The sequence below is a fragment of the Podarcis melisellensis genome, assembly GCF_964234715.1.
Source record: "Podarcis melisellensis genome assembly, chromosome: 9".
NCBI classification, from domain to species: Eukaryota; Metazoa; Chordata; class Lepidosauria; order Squamata; family Lacertidae; genus Podarcis; species Podarcis melisellensis.
In genome coordinates this window covers 3,069,351-3,090,656 of record NC_138541.1, presented here as the reverse complement: position 1 = coordinate 3,090,656, position 21,306 = coordinate 3,069,351, and the positions used below count along the sequence as shown (strand labels likewise).

At 42.4% G+C, this 21,306-nt stretch overlaps 1 protein-coding gene and 1 long non-coding RNA gene across 3 annotated transcripts in view; both read left to right on the top strand.

The window, feature by feature from the left end:
* LOC309377688 (CD209 antigen-like protein D) overlaps positions 1-20,399 on the top strand; it is a 109,275-nt gene extending 88,876 nt beyond the window's left edge. Inside the window, exons 8-9 of one of the 2 annotated variants that reach the window (XM_081925318.1) lie at positions 18,192-18,301; positions 20,034-20,399. In XM_081925318.1, coding sequence (XP_081781444.1) covers positions 18,192-18,301; positions 20,034-20,184 — 261 coding nt within the window. In that variant the 3' untranslated portion in view covers positions 20,185-20,399. The remainder of the gene's footprint in view (positions 1-18,191; positions 18,302-20,033) is intronic. The other variant, XM_081925319.1, reaches the window with a different exon arrangement.
* Positions 2,958-5,252, top strand: LOC309377795. The gene is made up of 3 exons (XR_014171646.1): positions 2,958-3,087; positions 3,553-3,652; positions 5,096-5,252. It is a non-coding gene; the product is annotated as an uncharacterized lncRNA (long non-coding RNA).
* Positions 20,400-21,306: the final 907 nt, after the last annotated feature.

Sequence of the window (21,306 nt, the reverse complement as noted above, 5' to 3'; positions counted from 1 at the left end):
TTCCCTTCCTCCCCCACAACAAACACTCTGTGAGGTGAGTGAGGCTGAGAGACTTCAGAGAAGTGTGACTGGCCCAAGGTCACCCAGCAGCTGCATGTGGAGGAGCGGGGAAGCAAACCCAGTTCCCCAGATTACAAGTCTACCGCTCTTAACCACTATACCACACTGGCTGCGTGTATTGCATGGGTCTTTGGTCTGATCCAGCTGCAGGATTCTTCTGAGGCTTTTCAGCCAGGCTGATCGTTCACCTTGTCCCTGTGCTCTGGTGTGGTAGCTGGGGCATCAGCCAGGTGGCAGCGCATTTGGAACACATGCCGGTAGTGGACCTGAACTTCCAGTATGTTAGCCTTGTAGGAGACTGGTCCAGTCACCCTGGTAAGAGTGGCGGGAATCCAGGCAGGGCCATCCCCATAGTTCCAGATGTCCTGACCAATCCGATGATCTTGTCCGCATTCTTGATCCTTACAGACTGAAACACGCTCAACGCAATGGAAACAGACTCTGCTCTGGACACCCTTTGAGATTATCCCATTAAATTGCCTATCTTGTTTTCTTTTTCTCTTCTTCCTCCATATCTGGCTTGACTCAAAGACCACCTTATTGGAAACTTGAATGATGGTTGGGTTATACATGAAAGGACATTCTATTTCTTTTCTCATGAGCAAAACTCATGGGTGGATTCCCAAAAAAAAAAGTGTGAGAGCCTTTAAAGAGCACGCCGCTCTTTTTATTAATTTTAACATGCAAAAATTTTAGACATACCACACAAATTATTTTACATATATCATTATTTGGACTTCCTTCAGCATCTCTGATAGCCTTCCGTCTTCATTATTTCTCCTGCAATTCTAACTTAATATTGCCTTTACATTTTCTAGCAAATAATTTCTTCCTTTCCATTTTTACAATATTTCTTAAATTACTCCTCACAGAGCCCCTCCTGTGGGCTTTTGTGGGAGATGGGGGAATTCCCCCACCTCCTGCAAAAGCAAGCAAAAGCCTTTAAAGAGCTTGCCGCTCTTGGGGTCTTTTCCCCATGGAGAGAGAAGGGACTGACTGGCCGAGTCAGTCCCTTCTCCCTCCTGTGGGCTTTTGCTGGAGATGGGGGAATTCCCCCACCTCCCGCAATAGCATGGAGAAGGTCTGGAAGAAGTGCATAGGCTGCGTGCAGCCTGTCTGCTGCACCCAGAGCTGGGGGGGGTGTCATATTTTTTTCCTTGATTCCCCCCTCTGAAAACTAGGTGCGCCCCATGGTCAGGTGCGCCCTATAGAGCGAAAAATACGGTAGTTTTGTTTTGTAGAAACATGCAGCTAGATTCTGTAGGCTTTCTTTTGTTTTTGTAAGCTTCTAAATAAACAGTTGATAGAATAGACACATGGGTGTCGAGTTATTGAAGACACCATGTTGACACAGACAAAGCCATTTTATGCTGCGTATAAACTCTGCTAAAGTCCGACAACTGAGAAGAGAGTGCAGCATGCAGTGGAAGCTTGTGGGCACCATAAAAGTGTCAGAGTGCTCGTAAATGAGACTAATTACAGTGCCGAGGCAGCAGACTCCGTGGGTCAAAGGATTTACGACCCACAAACTTCAACAGCCAACCACTATGGAAGGAAGACGCCTTGGCTCAAAAAGATAAAGAAGATTGGCAAAATAAATTACTGAACTATGCAGGACAAATTATTACAAAAAAGGGCAATCATTCAATGAATATTTTTAAAGCTTTGTGTATAGATTCTTACATGAGACAGAATAATTGCCACACACAGGAAGAACAAATATATAGTTTGCGTTGCTCACTTGTCCTTTTATAAATCATTTACTGTGTCAACACAACTAGAAGTTATTAATATTGCAGTTGTTGTACAAGGGTCTATTATAATGACCAGAATGTAATGGATATTTAAAAGGTTTTGAAATGCAGAAATAAAACAAATAATCCATCAATTCTGTAAAGATGTGGCAGACTGCCGGCTTAGAAGAGAAGAGTTTGGATTTGATATCCCACTTTATCACTACCCAAAGGAGTCTCAAAGCGGCTAACATTCTCCTTTCCCTTCCTCCCCCACAACAAACACTCTGTGAGGTGAGTGGGGCTGAGAGACTTCAGAGAAGTGTGACTAACCCAAGGTCACCCAGCAGCTGCATGTGGAGGAGCGGAGATGCAAACCTGGTTAACCAGAATAGGAGTCTACCGCTCTTAACCACTACAGCACACTGGCTTAGGTAATCAGCATGTAGTGGTTGCAATTACAAGAAGATTTATTGCATACAGTCATTAACCTCGGAGTCACGCACACTAGTGGCTGCTCCTCAGAGAGTTGACCTTCATCTAGGCCGCTCTCACTGCGCTGATAAGATACATTCTCTTCTCCTGAGAAGGGGCATTTTAGCCCAGTGCTTTCGGGTGGCTGTGGAAAATGCAAGTCTTTCTCTGCCTCTTTTGACTGACTGCCCCCTCACCCACACGGACTGCTCATCTTGACTGTGGGAAGTCCTGTCCATGACAAATTCTAGCACACGGGGGCCATTTTATCTAAATTATATAATTAGGTATTTGAACGATTGGTATTAATAATTTCATTATAAATTGGTATTGTTATAATGAGGCTATTATTGGATTGTAATTGCAAAGTAATAAAAATTATTATTCAAAGAAAAGAAATATCCCTGAACATATGAGGAAATAAAAACTGGGATACAGCAATGTTTGAGTTTCTCACCAAACACAGTAGGTCAATTAGAGGCATTAGAAAAAGACACACCTTCCAAAACTGGAATAAAACAAAGACCATTAGATGTACTTCTAGATAAGTTTTTAAAGGTTCAAAAATAAAACAGTAATAACTTTTGGGGGGAAATAAGTAGTATACAAGATCTGAAATAAACATTTTTCTGGGTTTATGCTTTATGTGGCATGCTGATTGGCTATGATGAGCAGCCAATCAGGAAATGGTATAGCCTAAAGGGGAGGAGTTCTGGAATGCCTGACATCACAAGGGAGGTGGTTCTTAGCCAGTGGGAGGATGAAACAACCTTAAGAAGAAATTAAAGGAGAGAAAAGATTGTTCCATGACAACACCAAGGTATCCAAACAGAAATAAGTCTGATGGGTGGAACACTTTCCTTACAAGCTATGATATTTGCAGGGTCTCATTCCAGGGCCAAAAGGTCACTAAGAGGGAAAATGATAAGCAGGTTTATAAAACTTCAGATAGTTTTTCTCTTTTGAATACTAGAATCCAGGGTCATCCAATGAAACTGAGTGGTGGTATATTCTAGGGCCTTGTACAGGTGCCCTGCTCTGACTCGTGGTCCCAGGTTGTAAATCCAGATCCAGATCATGATCCAGAAAATACAGTTCTTGAAAAAACTCATTTCCTAGCATAACAAGGGCTGCTAGATCAGATGGTTTTGAAATGGGATTAGACAACAGTTCTATTCTTTCTTGAAGCCACAGCATCAGATGTCAGGCTGCGTCTTTGCCAAAAACACACAAAATGGCACACCTGGGGAGCCTGTGTAACAGTTTCCCTCTGCTTCTTTTCCAGGACCAACACATGATCTCCAAAGACTTGTTAGATTCAAGTGGATTTATATGCGTCCAACTGAGACTGGATCTAGTACTCCATCTTTTCTGATGACCAGGAGGTAGTTATATAATTAAATGAATATACCTTCCATTAAAGGTGGGGAAGATGTGGCCCTGTGATGGAGGGAGTTGACACCCAGGAACATCTGAAGACCTCATAGGTCCCACACTATCTATTAAATGGGGAACATCTTACTGGAGTCCTGTAAGCTAGATGTCAAGGAGTTAAGGGAGAGGGATAGGATGCAAAATGAGAATGTGCTATATTACCTAAAACAATTTTTAAAAATGCCTTGGAATCCATATGGAACATCTCTTTTGGTTTAAAACTGAGATTGATCCAGTAAAAGAAAATGGAAGACATTTCAGTTATATTGGACTCAACAACAACTTTATGTTGGATTGTCTACTACTACTACTACTACTAATTTTTTATTTATACCCCGCCCTCCCCGGCCAGATCCGGGCTCAGGGCAGCTAGCACCAGTAAAATTACAATAAAAACATAAGGGGGGGCACAAATTTAAAATCCAGGTTAAAATACAATCTAAAATGCAGCCCCACTTTAATAGTAGCCCATAGATCAAAACCATAAGGGGAGGGAAACATAAGGGTCAGACTTGAGTCCAGACCAAAGGCCACGCAGAAAGAGCTCTGTCTTGTAGGCCCTGTGGAAAGATGTCAAGTCCCGCAGGGCCCTAGTCTCTTGTGACAGAGCATTCCAACAAGTTGGGGCCGGTACTGCAACCCCGCGTAGAGCGAGCTACAATAATCAAGCCTGGAGGTGACCGTCGCATGGATCACTGTGGCCAGATCAGGACGAGAAAGTAAGGGACCAACTGCTTAATACGGCGGAGATGGAAAAATGCCACCTTTGCTGTGGCTGCAACCTGCGCCTCCATGGAAAGGGAGGCATCGAAGGTTACACCCAAGCTCTTGACAGAAGGCACTAGCAGTCACTGAGCCCCCGCAAAAGATGGGAGTTGGCTCCCCAACCCCATGTCGTCCCAACCCAACCAGAGGACCTCTGTCTTCAAAGGATTTAACTTCAACCAGCTCCCACACAGCCATCCAGCCACAGCTTCCAAGCATCTGGTCAGTGTGTCCAGGGCTGAGTCAGGGCAGCCGTCCATCAAAAGATAAAGCTGGGTGTCATCAACATATTGATGACAACCCAGGCCAAAGCTCCGGACAATCTAGGCAAGGGGGCACATAAAGATATTAAAAAGCATTGGGGAAAGGATTGCGCCCTGTGGGACTCCACAACACCCTCCCTAGCACCACCCTCTGTACCCGACCTGTGATAAAGTAACACAGCCATTGTTGGACTGTGCCCTGAATCCCCATGTCGGCAAGGCAGTGGTTCAAAAGTTCATGATCGACCATGTCAAAGGCTGCTGACAGATCTAAGAGAATCAGCAGTCCCGACCCAACTGACTGTCGCTGCTCTATACCTAATGTGCTCATAGTCTTAATCTCCATTTGTTGTTGTCTCATTCTAGCTTGTTGTTTCACATACAAGACTGAGAAGATGGGGAAGCCAGCGCCCGCAAAGCCCGCAGCGCCTGCAAAGGCTGCAGCTCCAGAAGGAGCAGAACAACCAGAAACTAAAAATGGTCTGTATACAGCACAGTCATATGGGATGAGGTGTCTCTTAAAGCAGAGGAATGCATGGGAAAGGGAAGTTGGTGGGGAGACAGGTAGAAAGTGGAACCAGACATGTTGTGCCAGGGAAGAGTGTGGAGAGAGGTCTACGCAGCTACTTGGGTGGCAGACATCCACTAAGCCCCATAGAAACCTCAGGAATCAGCCCACTCTTTGCTGATGGCTGTTGTGTTCCTTTACAGTGTGCAGTCAGGAATGGCTCTACCATTAGGCAGAATGAGGCAGTTGCCTCAGGTAGCAGGTGCTGGGGTGGGTAGAGATGTGTAGAGCACACAAGCTGCACTGCACCTCCTCAGTTAGCCGGCTGCCCCATCAGCAGCATCAAAACAGAGCCCATGGCCAGGCCAGCCCAGCTTCTGTATGTGGAATTATGTGTATAGAGGGAGTATCTTGTCCAGGGCATTGGGTATAGGAGGTGCAAGGGACTTCAGCCATGTAAATACTGAGGGGCTAACATCCCCAACCATCACTGGGCACCCTATGTGTGCACCCCAACCCTTGCCGGGAGACAAGGAGCCAGGAGGGGGCTGGGACAAGCGAGGGGATCTTCACCTTCTCTCCCCCCCAAACTCCCCCTGGCAGTCCAGGAGTCGAGAGGGGCCTGGGGCAAGTGAGAACGATCTTTGCCTTCATTCCTCCCAGCCTCTGCCTGGTACCCTGGCAGCCAGAGGGGGCTGGGACGAGCGAGGGCGAAGACTGCCTCCTTTGCTCTGCCTCCTCCTCCCTGCCCTTTGCCACACTTATACAAATCTCCACATTTACAAAAAGAAAACAGCCAAATACATTTATTCTTCAACTTCCTTTCCCCCTTCCAGGGTTCCTTCTAATTATTATCCTTCTGCTACTGCATATTCTAATTACTCCATATAAGTTATACGATATACGATATACAATATACAATATCTTTATTGTCATTGTCCCATGCAGAACAGTGCAATTGAAAAACTACATAAAGCTACTACAAAACTACATAAAACTACATAAAAACTACATAAAACTACATAAAACATTCAAAAACCCCTAAAAACTCTGAAACCCCATTTTAAAATACACTATACTATAGAGACCCCTTTTGTTACTCCATTTAAGTATAACTTAAATTATATAAATTATTTTATCCATATAATTTATAAATTATTTTATCCATATAAATTATTTCTCACTTTCTCCCAACTTAATTATATGCTGCTGAATTTACTTTAATTCTGCTAGCATTTTTATTTGCTAGTTATCAGAAAAGTTTCCTCCAGACTTCCTGCTGGATACGGATAATGGAGGATGACAGAGACTGCTCGCTCTGAGCAGCCTGATTGCCGTGAGAATCAAAGAATGGGGCTCTGTCAAAGCACTTTCTCAAAAAGAGCCTGAAGGAAAAGTTCAGGTTCTGAAGGGCCCAGTGGTGTCAAAATATGCTCTCTAGATTCTCCCAAAGCTCCATAGGGAGCTGAAAAGATCCCAGATTGAGCTCAGACACATGGCACAATTGAAGACCCACAGCAATCTGCCTCTTGTGCCTCCATTGAAGGAGTGACATCTCCAAACAAAGGAATTTGGACCAATTTGACAAGGCAAGAAAAATAATTTAAGGTAGTGTCAATAAAACCATTGGATCCAGACTAGGGTGGCAAAGAGGAGGCCCCCCCCCCCCCCGGACGCGGGTGTTGATCTGCATGGAAAAAATATGCAGGGACTGAATTCAGAATGAGAATGAGAAGTACAGTCTGGTGATTATTTTTACAAGCATTCCAGGTGAATCATTTAACTTGTGATTTCTCTAAATCTCTGGATGCAGAATTTTTGTGACTTTATAAATATCTTCCAGCAAGCGGGTCAAATCACAAAGATCTTTAAATGTTGTGGAATGGAAGAGAGGAAAGTGGGACTTTGTGTTTTCCTTCCCCCTCTTTTTCCTTTTAAAAATACATTTTGTGTGTGTGTATATATATATATATATATATATATATATATATATATATATGCCTCCTTTTGATAACCCAAAGGAGATGGACATTGTGAGACTGAAATTCGTGGATTGCTGATTTTATTATTATTATAATTATTTTGTAATACATAAACTAAGGATTAATTTTTATTTTTATTCACTCTGTGCATTTTTACAATTCTTTTATTGCGATCTGACGGGGTTAGATACTAACTGGTGACAAAGGGTGAAAATATAGTGATATAGTGACCCAGTGCGGCCCAAAAACTAATTGCAGGGTCTTTTTTCTTTCCTTTTTAAGTATTTCCCTATAATAAAGGAAAGATCACCATCTAGTGACATTATGATATGGCTATGGCTAAAGTCGGCAAGAAACCACCTCCAGGCAAATCACAACACCAAGTCAGAGAAAAAGTTTAATTGTAGAAGGAGACACAAAGTCTGATTTGACGTTAGAATTTCATTAGAAATGAGAAAAGATATGGGGGAGGGTATACAGAGACTAGGACAGAAGGCTGATTTTAATGCGCAGGCAGTCCAAAACTTATCAGCAGAAATTGCAGAACTGTCAAATAAAACTTCAGAAGTCGAGAAAATCGTACAGGATTTAAAGGTGAAAACACCCAGCTTGGAGGAATCATTTAAGAAAGTAGAAGGGGAAGTAAGAGAAACAAAGAGGAGCAAGAAAGAATGAGGGGGGTGCTGCTGAAGCAATCAAATTGCTTTATGAACAGACTCTGGATGAGATCACAGTTTTTGAAGTACATCTAAACGATTTGATTCTTAGTTTGAGATTTGCCAGAAGATACGGCAGTGGAATTAAGTGAAAAAATAATGAAAGAACTTGAGAATTTGAATGAAATGGGTGAAGAAACTGTTAAAGTGGCAGTGGATAGACCTTTTCGTGTAAAATCAAGATATGCTAACACAAAAAATCTGTTGGGTGATTGGTTTTTTAAAAAATTCAAAGGGATTTAAAGACAGAATAATACAGAAGCACTATCCGAAAAATCTCTGTTTGATGACCAGAGAATAATAATTTTGAAAGAAATCCTGATGGGACTACTTTGGAAAGGAGCAAATTACAAATATCTGATGGACACACCGTGATAAAACAAAATCGCTTTTCATTGGGAATACCCTGAAGGAATCTCCTTTATATTTAAAGGGTGAAAGCAGAGATGTAGAGATCCCACAGAAGCAGATAAATTCTGGAGAAAATATGGAAAAGAATTAGCAGGAGAAAGAGCATTTGGTTTGGAGCCACAACATGAAGAAGAACCAACAGAGGGGGAGAAGAGAGATAAATGAATAAAAGACAAAATGGCATTGATAATCTTAATGTGGAATGTAAATGGACTCAATAATAAAACAAAAAGGAACGGGATTGAATATGTGGTAAAAATAAATAAATTTGAACGCGATTTGCTCTCAGGAAATGCATATTGCGATGAAACACAGAAGAATTCTGATCAATAAAAGATTATTGAAAGGACTTTGTGACCTCTGACTATACAAAGAAAAGAGGCATAGTAATGTATACAAAAACCAGAATTAGATGCACAACAATTATTTAAAGATGAGTAAGGAAGAATACTGATAATATAGATAACATCACAAGGAGAGAGGAAAAAAGAATATTAATAGATGTATATGAACGGAATGACAAAAAATCTGACTTTTAAAAGAGACGAGGAAATCTTATTTGAATATATGAATGAAAAGATAATTTTGATGGTAGATATGTATGGTGTAGCTTCCCTGGAATGGGACAGGACTAGAAGAAGAAGCGATACAAAAGAAGGGAAGCTACCTAAGTCTAATTGATATGTGGAGAGAGAAACACCCACTGGACAGACAATTTACATTTTACTTGTCTGAGAATAATTCAGCGAGTTGAACACACTCTGTATGGACTTCTAGAGATTTATACACTAAGGTAAAGAAGGTAGAAATTTTACCCAGGACATTATCAGATCACAACTCTATTATTATGGAATTAAGAACAGAGCAAAATTGCGGATTCAGACTAAATGAGAATTTATTAATTTATTAATATTAGAAAAGGGGGGAATATTAAGAGATTGTTCTGAAATCAATCTGAATCAGGAGACAATTTGAAAGTGGTATGGGATGCAAGTAGAGGAATCTAAAGATTTTTTTTTAAGAAGAAGCTTTTTAATAATCGCCTCTTTCAGTGGGTCTGGGAAGGCTCCCTCACAGAGAGAAGCATTCACCACCCCATGGAGCCCATCACCCAGCCCTTCCTGACTCACTTTTATGAGCCAGGATGGGCAAGGATCAAGGAGACAGGTGGTTGGTTTCACTTGTCCAAGCAGCCTGTCCACATCCTCGGAGGTAACAGATTGGATGAGCAACTAAAAAGATGAGCAAGTAAAATCCTCAGTGATACACTGGACAACTGATATCAGTCATAAAATAATAATAATAATAATAATAATAATAATAATAATAATAATAATAATAATAGTAATTTTTATTTATACCCCCCCACCCAAGGCCAGGCTCAGAGTGGCTTACAAGCAATAATAAAAACAAGTTGAATGATTGCAACTTAAAAACAAAATCAAAATACAACATTAAAATATTTATATGTAGCCTTATCGCAGGAGGAGAAGGAAAAGAAAAAAGAAAGAGAGGGAGGGAGGGAATCAAATTGGCTCCAAGCCAAAGGCCAGGTGGAACAACTCTGTCTTACAGGCCCTGCGGAAAGAAATCAGATCCTGCAGGGCCCTGGTCTCATGAGGCAGAGCATTCCACCAGAGCCAGAGTTGAAAAGGCCCTGGCTCTGGTTGAAGCTAATCTAACTTCCTTAGGGCCCGGGACCACTAGGGTGTTGCTATTTATGGACCTTGAGGCTCTCCGTGGGGCATACCGGGAGAAGCGGGCCCGTAGGTATGAGGGTCCTAGGTCGTGAAGGGCTTTAAAGGTCAAAAGCAGCACCTTAAATCTGACCCTGTACTCCACCGGGAGCCAGTGCAGCTTGAAAAGCACTGGGTGAATATGCTCCCATGGCAGAGACAACGTGAGGAGCCTCGCTGCAGCATTCTGCACCTGCTGGAGTTTTTGGGACAGCTTCAAGGGCAGCCCCGCGTAGAGCGAATTACAGTAGTCAAGCCTGGAGGTGACCGTCGCATGGATCACTGTGGCCAGGTCAGGGTGGGAAAGGTAAGGGACCAACTGCTTGATGCGGTGAAGGTGGAAAAATATCGCCTTGGCTGTTGCTGTAACTTGCGCCTCCATGGAAAGGGAGGCATCAAGGATTACACCCAAACTCTTAATAGAAGGCAATATAGACATGGAAGCATGGGAATGATTGCGGAGTATGGATATAAAATTCACAGCATGCTATGGTTTAATAGAAAATTATATGAAAATGATATCTTGTTGGTATTTAACAGCGAGTAAACTGGCAAAAATGTATAAATCTAAATCAAACAAGTGTTGGCATTGTAACGAGAATGAAGGTTCTTATTATCATCTGTGGTGGTCTTGCAGTAAGGTTAAAACTTACTGGGAAATGATCTACAATTAATTGAAAAGGATGTTCAAAATAACTTTTGTAAAAAAACCCAGACGAGCTTTTCTTTCTTTCTTTCTTTCTTTCTTTCTTTCTTTCTTTCTTTCTTTCTTTCTTTCTTTCTTTCTTTCTTTCTTTCTTTCTTTCTTTCTTTCTTCCTTCCTTCCTTCCTTCCTTCCTTCCTTCCTTCCTTCCTTTCTTCCTTTCTTCCTTTCTTCTTTCCTTCCTTCCTTCCTTCTTTCTTTCTTTCTTTCTTTCTTTCTTTCTTTCTTTCTTTCTTTCTTTCTTTCTTTCTTTCTTAATATACTTTCATTAAAGATTTCTTACATTTTCTACAGATTAGTTTCATTTGTTGAGACATTAGTGTTGTATTAGGGAGAAAAGGGGGTAAGAAGTGAAGGGGGAAATGGTGAGTCAGGTGGTGTCGGGTGCCAATGTTTCACCTCAGATCATACAAATCTTTCGCCTTTTGAAGCTTTTCTTTTGGGAATTATAGGGACAGAACTACCCAAATTGTATAGAAATACATTTATTAGAAATACATTAAGTAATTATAGGCAACCTGCAACGTTATACAATGTGAGAATGAGACATTACGATACTGACAATATGCAGAAATGGCAAAAGTTACGGGAAGAATAAGAAATTGAGATAACAAACGTTTTATAAAGGAATGGAAACGGTTTATTGAATATTTACAGATAAGTTGAAAACAGATAAAAACATTAGGAGGATTATGATAATAATGTGCAGTTTCATAAGAGTATATACAGGTATTTAAAGTAGATAATTAAATAAACAGGTTAAATAAATTGGGATATGCAGAAGCTATTAAAAATAAATTTAAGGAACCACAGAAAGAGAGGGGAGGAAGTCTAACTTTGAAATGTTAAAATGATTGTAAAACTAATGAAATCTATAAACTTGAAAAGTATATATTAAAACTTTTTTTAAAAGAAAAAAGATAGAGAAGTTTCCTCAAGCAGCAAGGCATCTCGCCTTGCTTCCTCCATCTCCTTACCTTCCCAAGGATCCACCCCCTGAACCACTGAATATCTCTGGCTGATGGCTACCACAGTGTATGAAAATCCTTTTTTCTGGGGTGCCAATGATATGTTGGCTACTGATGGCTAAAGCAGAATTTTCTTTCTTCAAGAATCTGGTTTTCAGAAGTTTGTAACCTTCATGAAATCTCCCACGGGTGAATACATTGTCGTATTTATGATAATCCTCTTTACTGCGTTGACACTGCTGCTTTTCCTGCTATGTAAGTACATAATTGGCGTCCTTTGCTACTACTGTCCTGGGCTTTGCTTGAATGCCAATATCATTTCCAAAAAGAGATGGTAGGATCCAGTTTCCATTTCCCCTCTCTCTTTGATATCAGGGAGGGAGTTACAGCTGTCACCCATTGAAAGGAATGTCACTGTTTTGTTCTCCCTGAATAAGTGAGTTCCAGCACTTGGAACCAACACATAGACTAACAAGTCTCTGGGACACCCTGGGCAATTCCCTTTCCCAGTTGCCATTCTCTGCTCCTTTCCCAACTAATCCTCATTTGCTGAGGGAGAGCCCCCATTCCTGATCCTCTCCACCCTGCCCTCTGCTAGGGCGCCAGTCCCCTGAAGGAAAGTGCTTGGGGAAAACAGGCTGCAGAGGATAAGGCCATAGCCAAAGTGGGTGGGTCCAGAGCCTACCTAAATATCTAGATATATGCAAGGCTTTTTTCAGCCGGAATTCATCAGGACTCAGTTCCAGTCCCTCTCAGGTGGGCGCCGTTGCCAATCTAAGAGAAGGGAGGCATTCATGCTGAGTTCCAGTGCCTCTTTTTCTAGAAAAATAGCACTGGATAGATGAGCCCTTGACCTATTTGAACACCTAATTCATTTTTAAAGGGTACTCAAAAGTAAGCAAATCTCAAGTGGAGGGAATCAAATGATCCAAGAATTTGCATATTTTAAGCATGTGGCAGAGCATGAGGCAGCCTGGCAAATGCAAGACTGTAGGACAAAGAGGAAAGGTCTATCTAGACAACCAAAAATCTAAAGCTCTCAAAGGAAGACCAAACCATCTGATGACAGAAGTAACAGGCCAAATTGAAACAGCAGTTGCCCTGCTGGTCTGAAGTCCTACCAAGGGCTGAGAGCAGGAAATATTAATAAAAGTCATATTCATGGTTTTGTTGATTTGATTTCTTATCTGCCTTACAAGTCAGCAATTTAAATATTAAAAGCAGTTTGAAACCAAGTATCCCCTCCCCCAGACAGTCAGACATTTTAATCATTTCTTTTCTACCTACCTCCTCCTCAGATCAAAAGGAAGTAAAAAAAAGAGACGAGTTTCAAATGGCAATTGATATGATTCGGACCTTTGTTGTTGGGCTTGATACAATCCATGAAGACAAGGATGGTAAGCATTTTTTATGCACATCCTCACTTTTGCTAGACCCTGTTTAATTTAAACAGGCTTCAATTCCTGTAGCTCACTTTGGGATTCATATTGTGTAAGCAATACATATATTCAATGAAACTCATGACCCAATAGAGTTTATCACATTTCATTGCTCAGCAGGAAGAAAAACAGATGGTTGTGATTCTCACATCCCCCCACTAGAAATGCTGTCCTTCCCTATCAAACTGTAATTCACAGTGTTTATACTACTGCAAGATTTTAGCACTAGCACAAGGGAACTTTGCCCCCACTTCTCCCTGCATGCCATCACCAAAGCTGCTCCCCAGGGTGGGGGAAACTTCAGAACAGATTGGAGGGAAAGGGGCGGAAGATTGCATTGTACAAGGAGAAATTCCTGCACTGACATAATGTCCTCCTTAGAATTATGTGGAATGCAACACAATATTCATCAGAAAAAGAGTTTTGGCGCCTTAGATCTCACAAAGCATAACAGAAAACTGCAAAGTATTCTTTGTATATTTGGCTTTACTGTGGGACTCGAGGTGGGAAATTTTTTTGTGACCCAGTGATTCCCAGCAGAAAAGGAGGACATAGGAGAGGAAGATTAGTGATACTTCATGAGGCAGTTTTAATATGAGAATAGGATAGTGGATTGCATGGGTCTTTGGTCTGATCCAGCTGCAGGGGTCTTCTGAGGCCTTTCATTGGTGATCTCAGCCACAGAGAATCAAGTCTGCCCTCATATTCATAAGAACCCGATCCTTGAGCTCTGCTTCTTGTTTCAGGCTAGAGTGTTTGAAAATGCTTGAAAATGGTTTCTTAATATTTGCAGATTGTTATTTCAGATACTCTTTTGCCTTGAACTATTTCAAATCTTTTAGACTTCGGAATACTTGCTGTAGCTCAAAACAAATCAGAGGAAATGCGGTATCTTGCCAACAAAAATGATGAACTACAAAAAGTAATTGGTAAGCTACCCTATGATGCTGAAGAATTGTAGTGCAGTGGGAACATAACCTGATTCTGCCCCAGCTGAAAGCCCCTCCACTAGCTGAATACTCTTAGAGCCAGAGCAGAGTGCTGCCCTCCTTTGCATCCAGCCACCCTAGGGAAACATCAGAGATATTCAGTTCAGTTCTCTTGAACTTTCGAATTGATTTAGCCTATATGGTTGGGAAAGAAAAGACTTTGCCATTCTTTGCTATATCAGAGACAATCAAAACAGGTAAGGTAAAAGACCTGTCCTTTATTATTTTCACCCATGAGAGCCCTGCCTCTGCAGAGACAATCAAAAGAGGTCAACTGAAAGAGAGAGATTCATGAGCAGCACTTTGAAGACAACTTCCGCCAACTTGGTCAGAGAGACTGCTGGGCAGTGGGGTGGTTGGTGCAACAGCAAAATCTCTCTCCTGTTTCACAAGCCCATTATCAGAAAGTGTAAAGTGATTATAAAATTGTCTATAAAGCTTTAGATGCGAAAGCAAAGAATGGGAATGAATGCATATTATATCACTTGTACATAAAAAGCAAGCTAAAGATGTCCAGCACCAAAACACACATTTTGTGAGAGTCGTATAATGCCATTTCCCCTCTTTCTCTTTGACCTTTGGAAATACGATTGCTTTTAAAGACATTGTTCCAAAACCAGGTCTAAATCCTGATTGACATGGATTTCATAGAATCATAGAATCATAGGACAAATAACCACCCCACAGGACAAATAACCCCCCCCCAAAAAAAACCCTAGGTCTCCCCCAACAAACGTTTGAGACTAGCTCCCCTAAATCTAAAAGATGGATCAAACTGCGGTGCCGCTGCCCTGCAAGCTCTGATAAGCTCCTCCCACAGCTAATCACCTGACTCAACAGAAACCCTGCCCCCCCTGACCTGAAAACTGAGTGGTTTTCTCCAAGAGCATCTGGATCTGGTCCACAACCACCCTCTCAAGAACCTTGCACAGGAAGGGGAGATTAGCAACCGGCAGGCAGTTACTTAGATTTTCTGAGCACAAGGAAGATTTCTTAAGGAGTGGTTTTACCACTCCTGCCTTCAAGCAGGCTGGGACCAGCCCCTCTTGTAAAGAGACATTAATCACCTTTCTAGTCCAGCCAGCTGTCCCCTCCCTGCTAGTTTGTATCAGCCACAACGGGCAGGGTCCAGTGTGCAAGTGGTTGTCCTGACCGATCCAAGGACCTTGTCCACATTCTTGAACCTTGTTGGATAACTGCCCGGGTCCGGCACGTTTCCCTGCGCCAGAAATCCCAGCCAGCAGCAGAGCAGCAGTGTGTGCTTGATGTGTGAGTGAAGAGAGAGTCCAAACGCTGTTTGTGCCTAATCTAAACAGCTTCATTTACAAAGACAGATAAAACAAACAATCCCACCAGAGACCGGAGCCATAGCATTTATCTCTGACTCTTCTCCGGTGAGAAGTGAAAGTAACTTCACAGGCAAAGAACTCAGCTCCTGGATGTAGGAAGCTCCTCCCCAGATGCAGGACACATAGAGGTTAACCCTATAACCACCAAACCTCACAAACCTTACCGACTGAAACATGCCCAACACAATGGAAACAGACTCTGCTCTGGACATTCTTTGAGATTTGTCTGCTGTAATAGCAGGGTGGGTCAAGATGCCAGGGGATGCAAGCAATTTTATCCACAAATGCTTTGCAAGCAAGTCACAGAAAGCTGCTTTCAGTTGTGTCATCTCCTTTGGGCCAGACTGTAGCAGGCCCCACACTACCTGGGAAAAAAGCACTGCTGGATAGCACAATGGAGGAAGCAAAGCAAGGCTTCTTTGTATCCTTCACTGCCACTTGGAAGGTTCGAGGATGAACCCTCACCAGTAGTTGAATGCATTCCATCAGATTTTTCCTCCACTTGCGTTCAAGCCATCTCCCAACTTCTTTTTTCGCCCTCTCCTCTGCAGTATACTAGGGGGCAAAACAGACTGTATGAGGTGGGAGAGGGTACTCAGGGCCAATTGTGTCCATGGCCCAAGCCAAGGCAGGGGGTCTTCTGGTTAGTTGTGCCCAACTTGTGGGACTCCCTCCCCCCAGAGGTCAAGGGAAAAAAACTACTATCTGACTCTCAGAAGACATCTGTTCAGGGACGGTTTAAATCTGTTCAGGGACGGTGGATTGTGTTTTAATTTTTTGGAAGTAGCCCAGAGTGGTTGGGGGGGGCGGGACCCAGTCTGATGGGCAGCATATACTTTGTTGTTGTTGTTGTTATTTGGTTGCTCCAGAGATCAGCCAAAACTCAGCAGGAGCACCTGTCCGATCAGCTGGAAAATCCCCCAGAGCCATTTGGAAGCCCACTGGATTTGGAAGCCCACTAGATCCATCCTGTCAGCTCCAGCAGGGAGAATGCTTGGCAGCAGAATCCCTCATCTGTCCCAGTTGCCCTATGCCAGGATTCCCCTCCCCCCTCCACAACTCAACAGAGTGCCTGGAAAGAGAAAGAGAATTTTGATAAACCACAACTACTCCCCCTTCCCAACCTTCACGTCTGCCCTGATTCTGCCCTGAGTATCCAGGTGGAAACAAGTAGGTGAGGTTCTTCTGTGCTCCCTGTTCCAGCTATGCCCACCCAGGTATTTACTGCAGCATCAACATGGGTTGAAGAGTTAATGTTTTTCTTGTTTTAAGATTTCTGAGCTTCCCAGATGAATATATGTTATGACGTGGAGACGGAAATCAACTTAATAAAAATAATTGAAATCTGCACAGACATACAAGGTGGTTCCCATTAAATTCCCTATCTTGTTTTCTTTTTCTGATCTCCCTGCATATCTGGCTTGACTCGAAGAGCACCTTATTGAAAACTTGAATGAGGGTTGGTTTGTATATCAAAGGACAATGTATTTGCTTTCTCGTGACCAAGACTCATGGGCAGATTCAAAAAAAAAATGTGAGAGGGAAGGTGCCCAGCTCATGTCTGTGGAAACAAGGGAAGAACAGGTGAGCATCAAAGCTAAGTATAGGAAAGGTAGTGGATCTTCTTGAGCCAAAGAGCTCCTATCATCACTATCCATTTAGGAAGGTTACATGTGTCTGTACGCAGCCAAGACAGCAATTCCATCAGTCAAGCCAAGGGGTGGGAGGGGCAGGGAGAGCTGCTACCATCTGAGACTCAATAAGGTTTCTTGGAGCTGCTGAGCTCTAATAGAATGAAGCTGGCAGTCAGGAAGGAGATCTTCAAGGAGGAGGAGGAGGAGGAGGAGGAGATACTTCAGAGGCATCTGTCTCTTGGATTCTCTGTAAATTCTTCCTCTGCTCTTTGAGATGTATTGAGTGCTTAGAAACAAACGTTTCCCTCACCACGCTAACCTTCTGGCAGGAGAGATGACTCTAGAGGAGCTTGCAAGGTATATCCTTTTCCCAGCCCTTTAGCTCCAGCACAGGGGCTACTGGGGTGCTGCAAGGCACAGACATGGGTGAGATCTCATCATCATGCCATCAAGCATACCACAACCGGACTGATTCCGGTGTCTCTGGAACCAACCATCAAACATGGATGCAGAAATTGGAGTATTTGACACACAGGTCACTGTCCTGCTAAGGTGGTTCCAAGACCAACTGTTCTATGGCACAGTCATTTATAGTATCTGGAAATTATAACGCTTGTGTCATGACTGGAACACATATGTAGCCAGTCTCGGTGAGGGCAGGTGAAATTACCCTTCACTACAATATTTCCTCTTTGGGATGCTTCCTTGATTCCATCACCATCATCTTTGTCATTCATCATCATCATCATCATCATCATCATCACCACCATAAGCATCATAATTTTGATCAGGGGGACAATACCACATCCAGTATATGAAATTATTATTGGAGATGGGAATACAATGTATAGTTTTGATCACTTTCCCCCCAAAAATTGGATTGCGTCTTCAAATCTGATACCTTCTCCTTTTAAAATGTGTTTGCTTTATGCCTCTTGAATTTCTGTAAAGGGCTATATAGTCTCCCAGAGAAAGGGACATTGTCTTAAAAGATTTCATTTGTTCTTTCTCAACACCCCTCCTCTAGTATTTTATAAACGACCAAGTACAAAAGCGTAACAAGTTTTTTTGGTTTGGAGTCTTTAAAGACAAGGCAAAGAAATGGAGATGGCTGGCAGGAATAGAGGCTATAATCACGTAAGTTTCTGCAGAAACATTTGTTAATGGCATGCATTCCAAAAAGTTACAGATTCTGTTTACATAATTCATTCTTTCCCTTTCCAAAGATCTACATATGTACTTCTCCACATCATTGTCCAGGTGAGCGGCTGCTGCTTCTCACTAGGTTGGAGAGGTAGGAAGGCTACTCTTCCTGCTTCTCTAACCTAATGAATGTTGTGATTCGGAAGAGGCTGAAGGCATGCTTTTAAATGGTTTCTGCTGCTTAGTTCAGCTTCAAAGGGACTTGCAGGAACCTAAAGCTGAGCAACACTGTCAGCTGGCAGTTTAAGACAGTTCATGGTTCCCATTAAGTATCTAACAACTCTTTTCAGCTTGTGTTGATGGATGTACAAGGTCAGAGTAAGATCTCTCATCCACAGCTTGGTAGTAGAACAGAGAGCTGGACTGGCATTTATTACCAAGACTGCATTAACAGAGGGCTGCTTTCAATTTTGCAAAGTCTCCTGGAACAAAATCCAATGACATTCATCTTCATTGATGCGCCAAATACCAACCACTAATCCTTTTTGGCAAAGGTATTGAGTGAACTTTACAAACAGCCAGTGGGGTTGTATAATACTAGCTGGGAACTTAAACCCTGTATGCCAGTGGTTCCCAGTTAGCTAAGTACTGCAGACCCCTTGTTTTTCAAAAGCAACGCCATGGGCCACCGTACCTTTGAACATTTTGATATCTCTGTGGCAGTTTTAGTGAATGACACCATGGAACCCCTGGGTGGGTGGTCCGTGGACCATCAATTGGGAGCCACTACTGTATGTGATCTTAGACTTGATCACCCAAACATCTCGCGGGAGTAAAAAAACATCTACTATTACTATAAAATTAATAGATTTACAGAAAGCTAAAAATGAGGAAGTCACAGAATGAGTTTATCACAAAATTTTAGTGCTGTGTAGTGGGACTTGATTCAGGATACAATGGACACTGGAGAATGCAAGTGACAATAAGAGTGAGGCTAGGGTGATACCTTTGTCAACTATGGATAATTGATTAAACTTAGAACCATCATGTTAGATTTAGATAAGATATATATGTGAGAGATATATTATTTCAATCAACCCTATAATGGCTTTGTGGTTATAGATTATATTTTGTATTTCATTTGTAGACATAGCTATTTTTGTTTCTGTATAGTGTCATTGCTCTCCTCATTCATGGGGTGGGTGATGGATGTGAGATGAGGTGGATGAAGGTGGATGCAAATCTAGCATTGTTTTAATATGCTCAGAAAAATCACTACTGTGCTAACTCTGGATCTCTCAGCACCCACAACTGTCCAGAGCAGATCTGAGGAGGATGTGGGTGCATATGGAAAGGAGAGAGGGACAGTTCTGTTGCAGAAATGGAAATCCTGGCAATAGCAGAAGTACTGCATTGGATACTGCCCAAACTAAATTGACTGACAGTTCTTGTGTGTACCACTGAGCCTTCCAAAGTGACACCCTCACTTTTTGTAGTTTCCTATGAGAAACCACTTCATGTGAAAAGAAAAGAGGCAGTCTTGACCCACAGTTGTTTTCTTTACATGGTTAGAATTCTAAAATCTGGGGAGAAAAATCCATCCCAATTGTGGGTGGATGTTAAGAGAGAAAGAGCTGGACATCTTTTTAATGGTAGAAGGCATGGGGAGCACATGAGGAAGTAGACATCCAATCATGATTGCTCAGTACTGCTCTTTTCTTTTCAGGTACTGGAAAACAGGTGAGCCTAAAAACGAAGACAGAAACCATTGTGCTGCAATAGGCCTTGATTGCGGAACACATTGCTGGATGGCATTACACTGTGAGCAACGCATAGGGTACATCTGTAAGAAGGTGCCGAATGATGCTTGGCTCTAAGAAGACACTTTAGAATGAAAGAAACTGGATCGCATGATCACTATACAAAAACAAAACCAAGAGATCACCCCACCTCACTGTTTTAATGCACAATCCACACTCTGCCATCTAGATTATGGGACTCTTTGGCATCAGCCCTCAAAAACACCTTGAAAAGACCTTATTCTGCAAGCTCCAACGTAGATGGCTATGAAAATAAAGAATGGAAGGGTCCAGTTATAGCCTGTTTTCTTTTTAATGTATTTATTTGCAATGCATACCAATATTTGTTTCCTTATTCTGTGTGTTTGATGCCCATTGCCCTTTCTGATCTCCATGGTCACTTCCTTACAAGGCACATAAGGACAACCATGCATGCCAGGCAATGAGAATGGGGGTCACCCAGCGTTTGGTGTCCCCTTGTAACAGACTAATCAGAAGTACAATTTTGGCTTTATCACTGGGAAATTCCGGCGCCCTTATTCTCATATAGGGCTAATATTGGGCAACAAACACAGTGAACTGCCCTTGATTTCTTCAGAACTTGGCAGGGGGCTGCTTTCATGGTATTCATGGCTGCAGGGGTGCTAACTTAAATAAAATATGGGAGGTGGAGCAGATAAGCTCCCCCCTGCAGAATTGATCACAAGACAGTGTACACATGTCATTTGAATGACAATGCCCATGAACTTTGTGGAGGAGGCCCCCTTAAATATTTTATTGCATGATTGATGGCTGGAATCGCTTGTGGTTGCTTCAATCTGTCCTCTATACCCAGCCGAGGAAAACTGATATTTTAATTCCTTATTGTCGGGGAATGAACTGAACAGGAAGACTCGGAAGTGTCCACTCAGTGTGTTCGGCTCCTCTCAGAAAAGGAGGGAGAGTGGGAAGGTTTGCCCCCCTTATCTCCAGTAGTTTCAAGAAGAAGATCCCAGAATGTACTGAGGGGTGCAAAATTAAATATTGTGCTAAGTTTCTTGAGTGCAGAGGGTGTAAGCACGCAAAGGTGAAAACGTGCCCATACCCAAGGTCTGAAAGGGTGACCACTAGGCCTTTTCAGCTAGTGCATGCAGATTTGTGTGGCCCCATGTCAGTAACCAGTATGGGCAGGGCTAAATATGCGTTGGTGCTGATTGATGA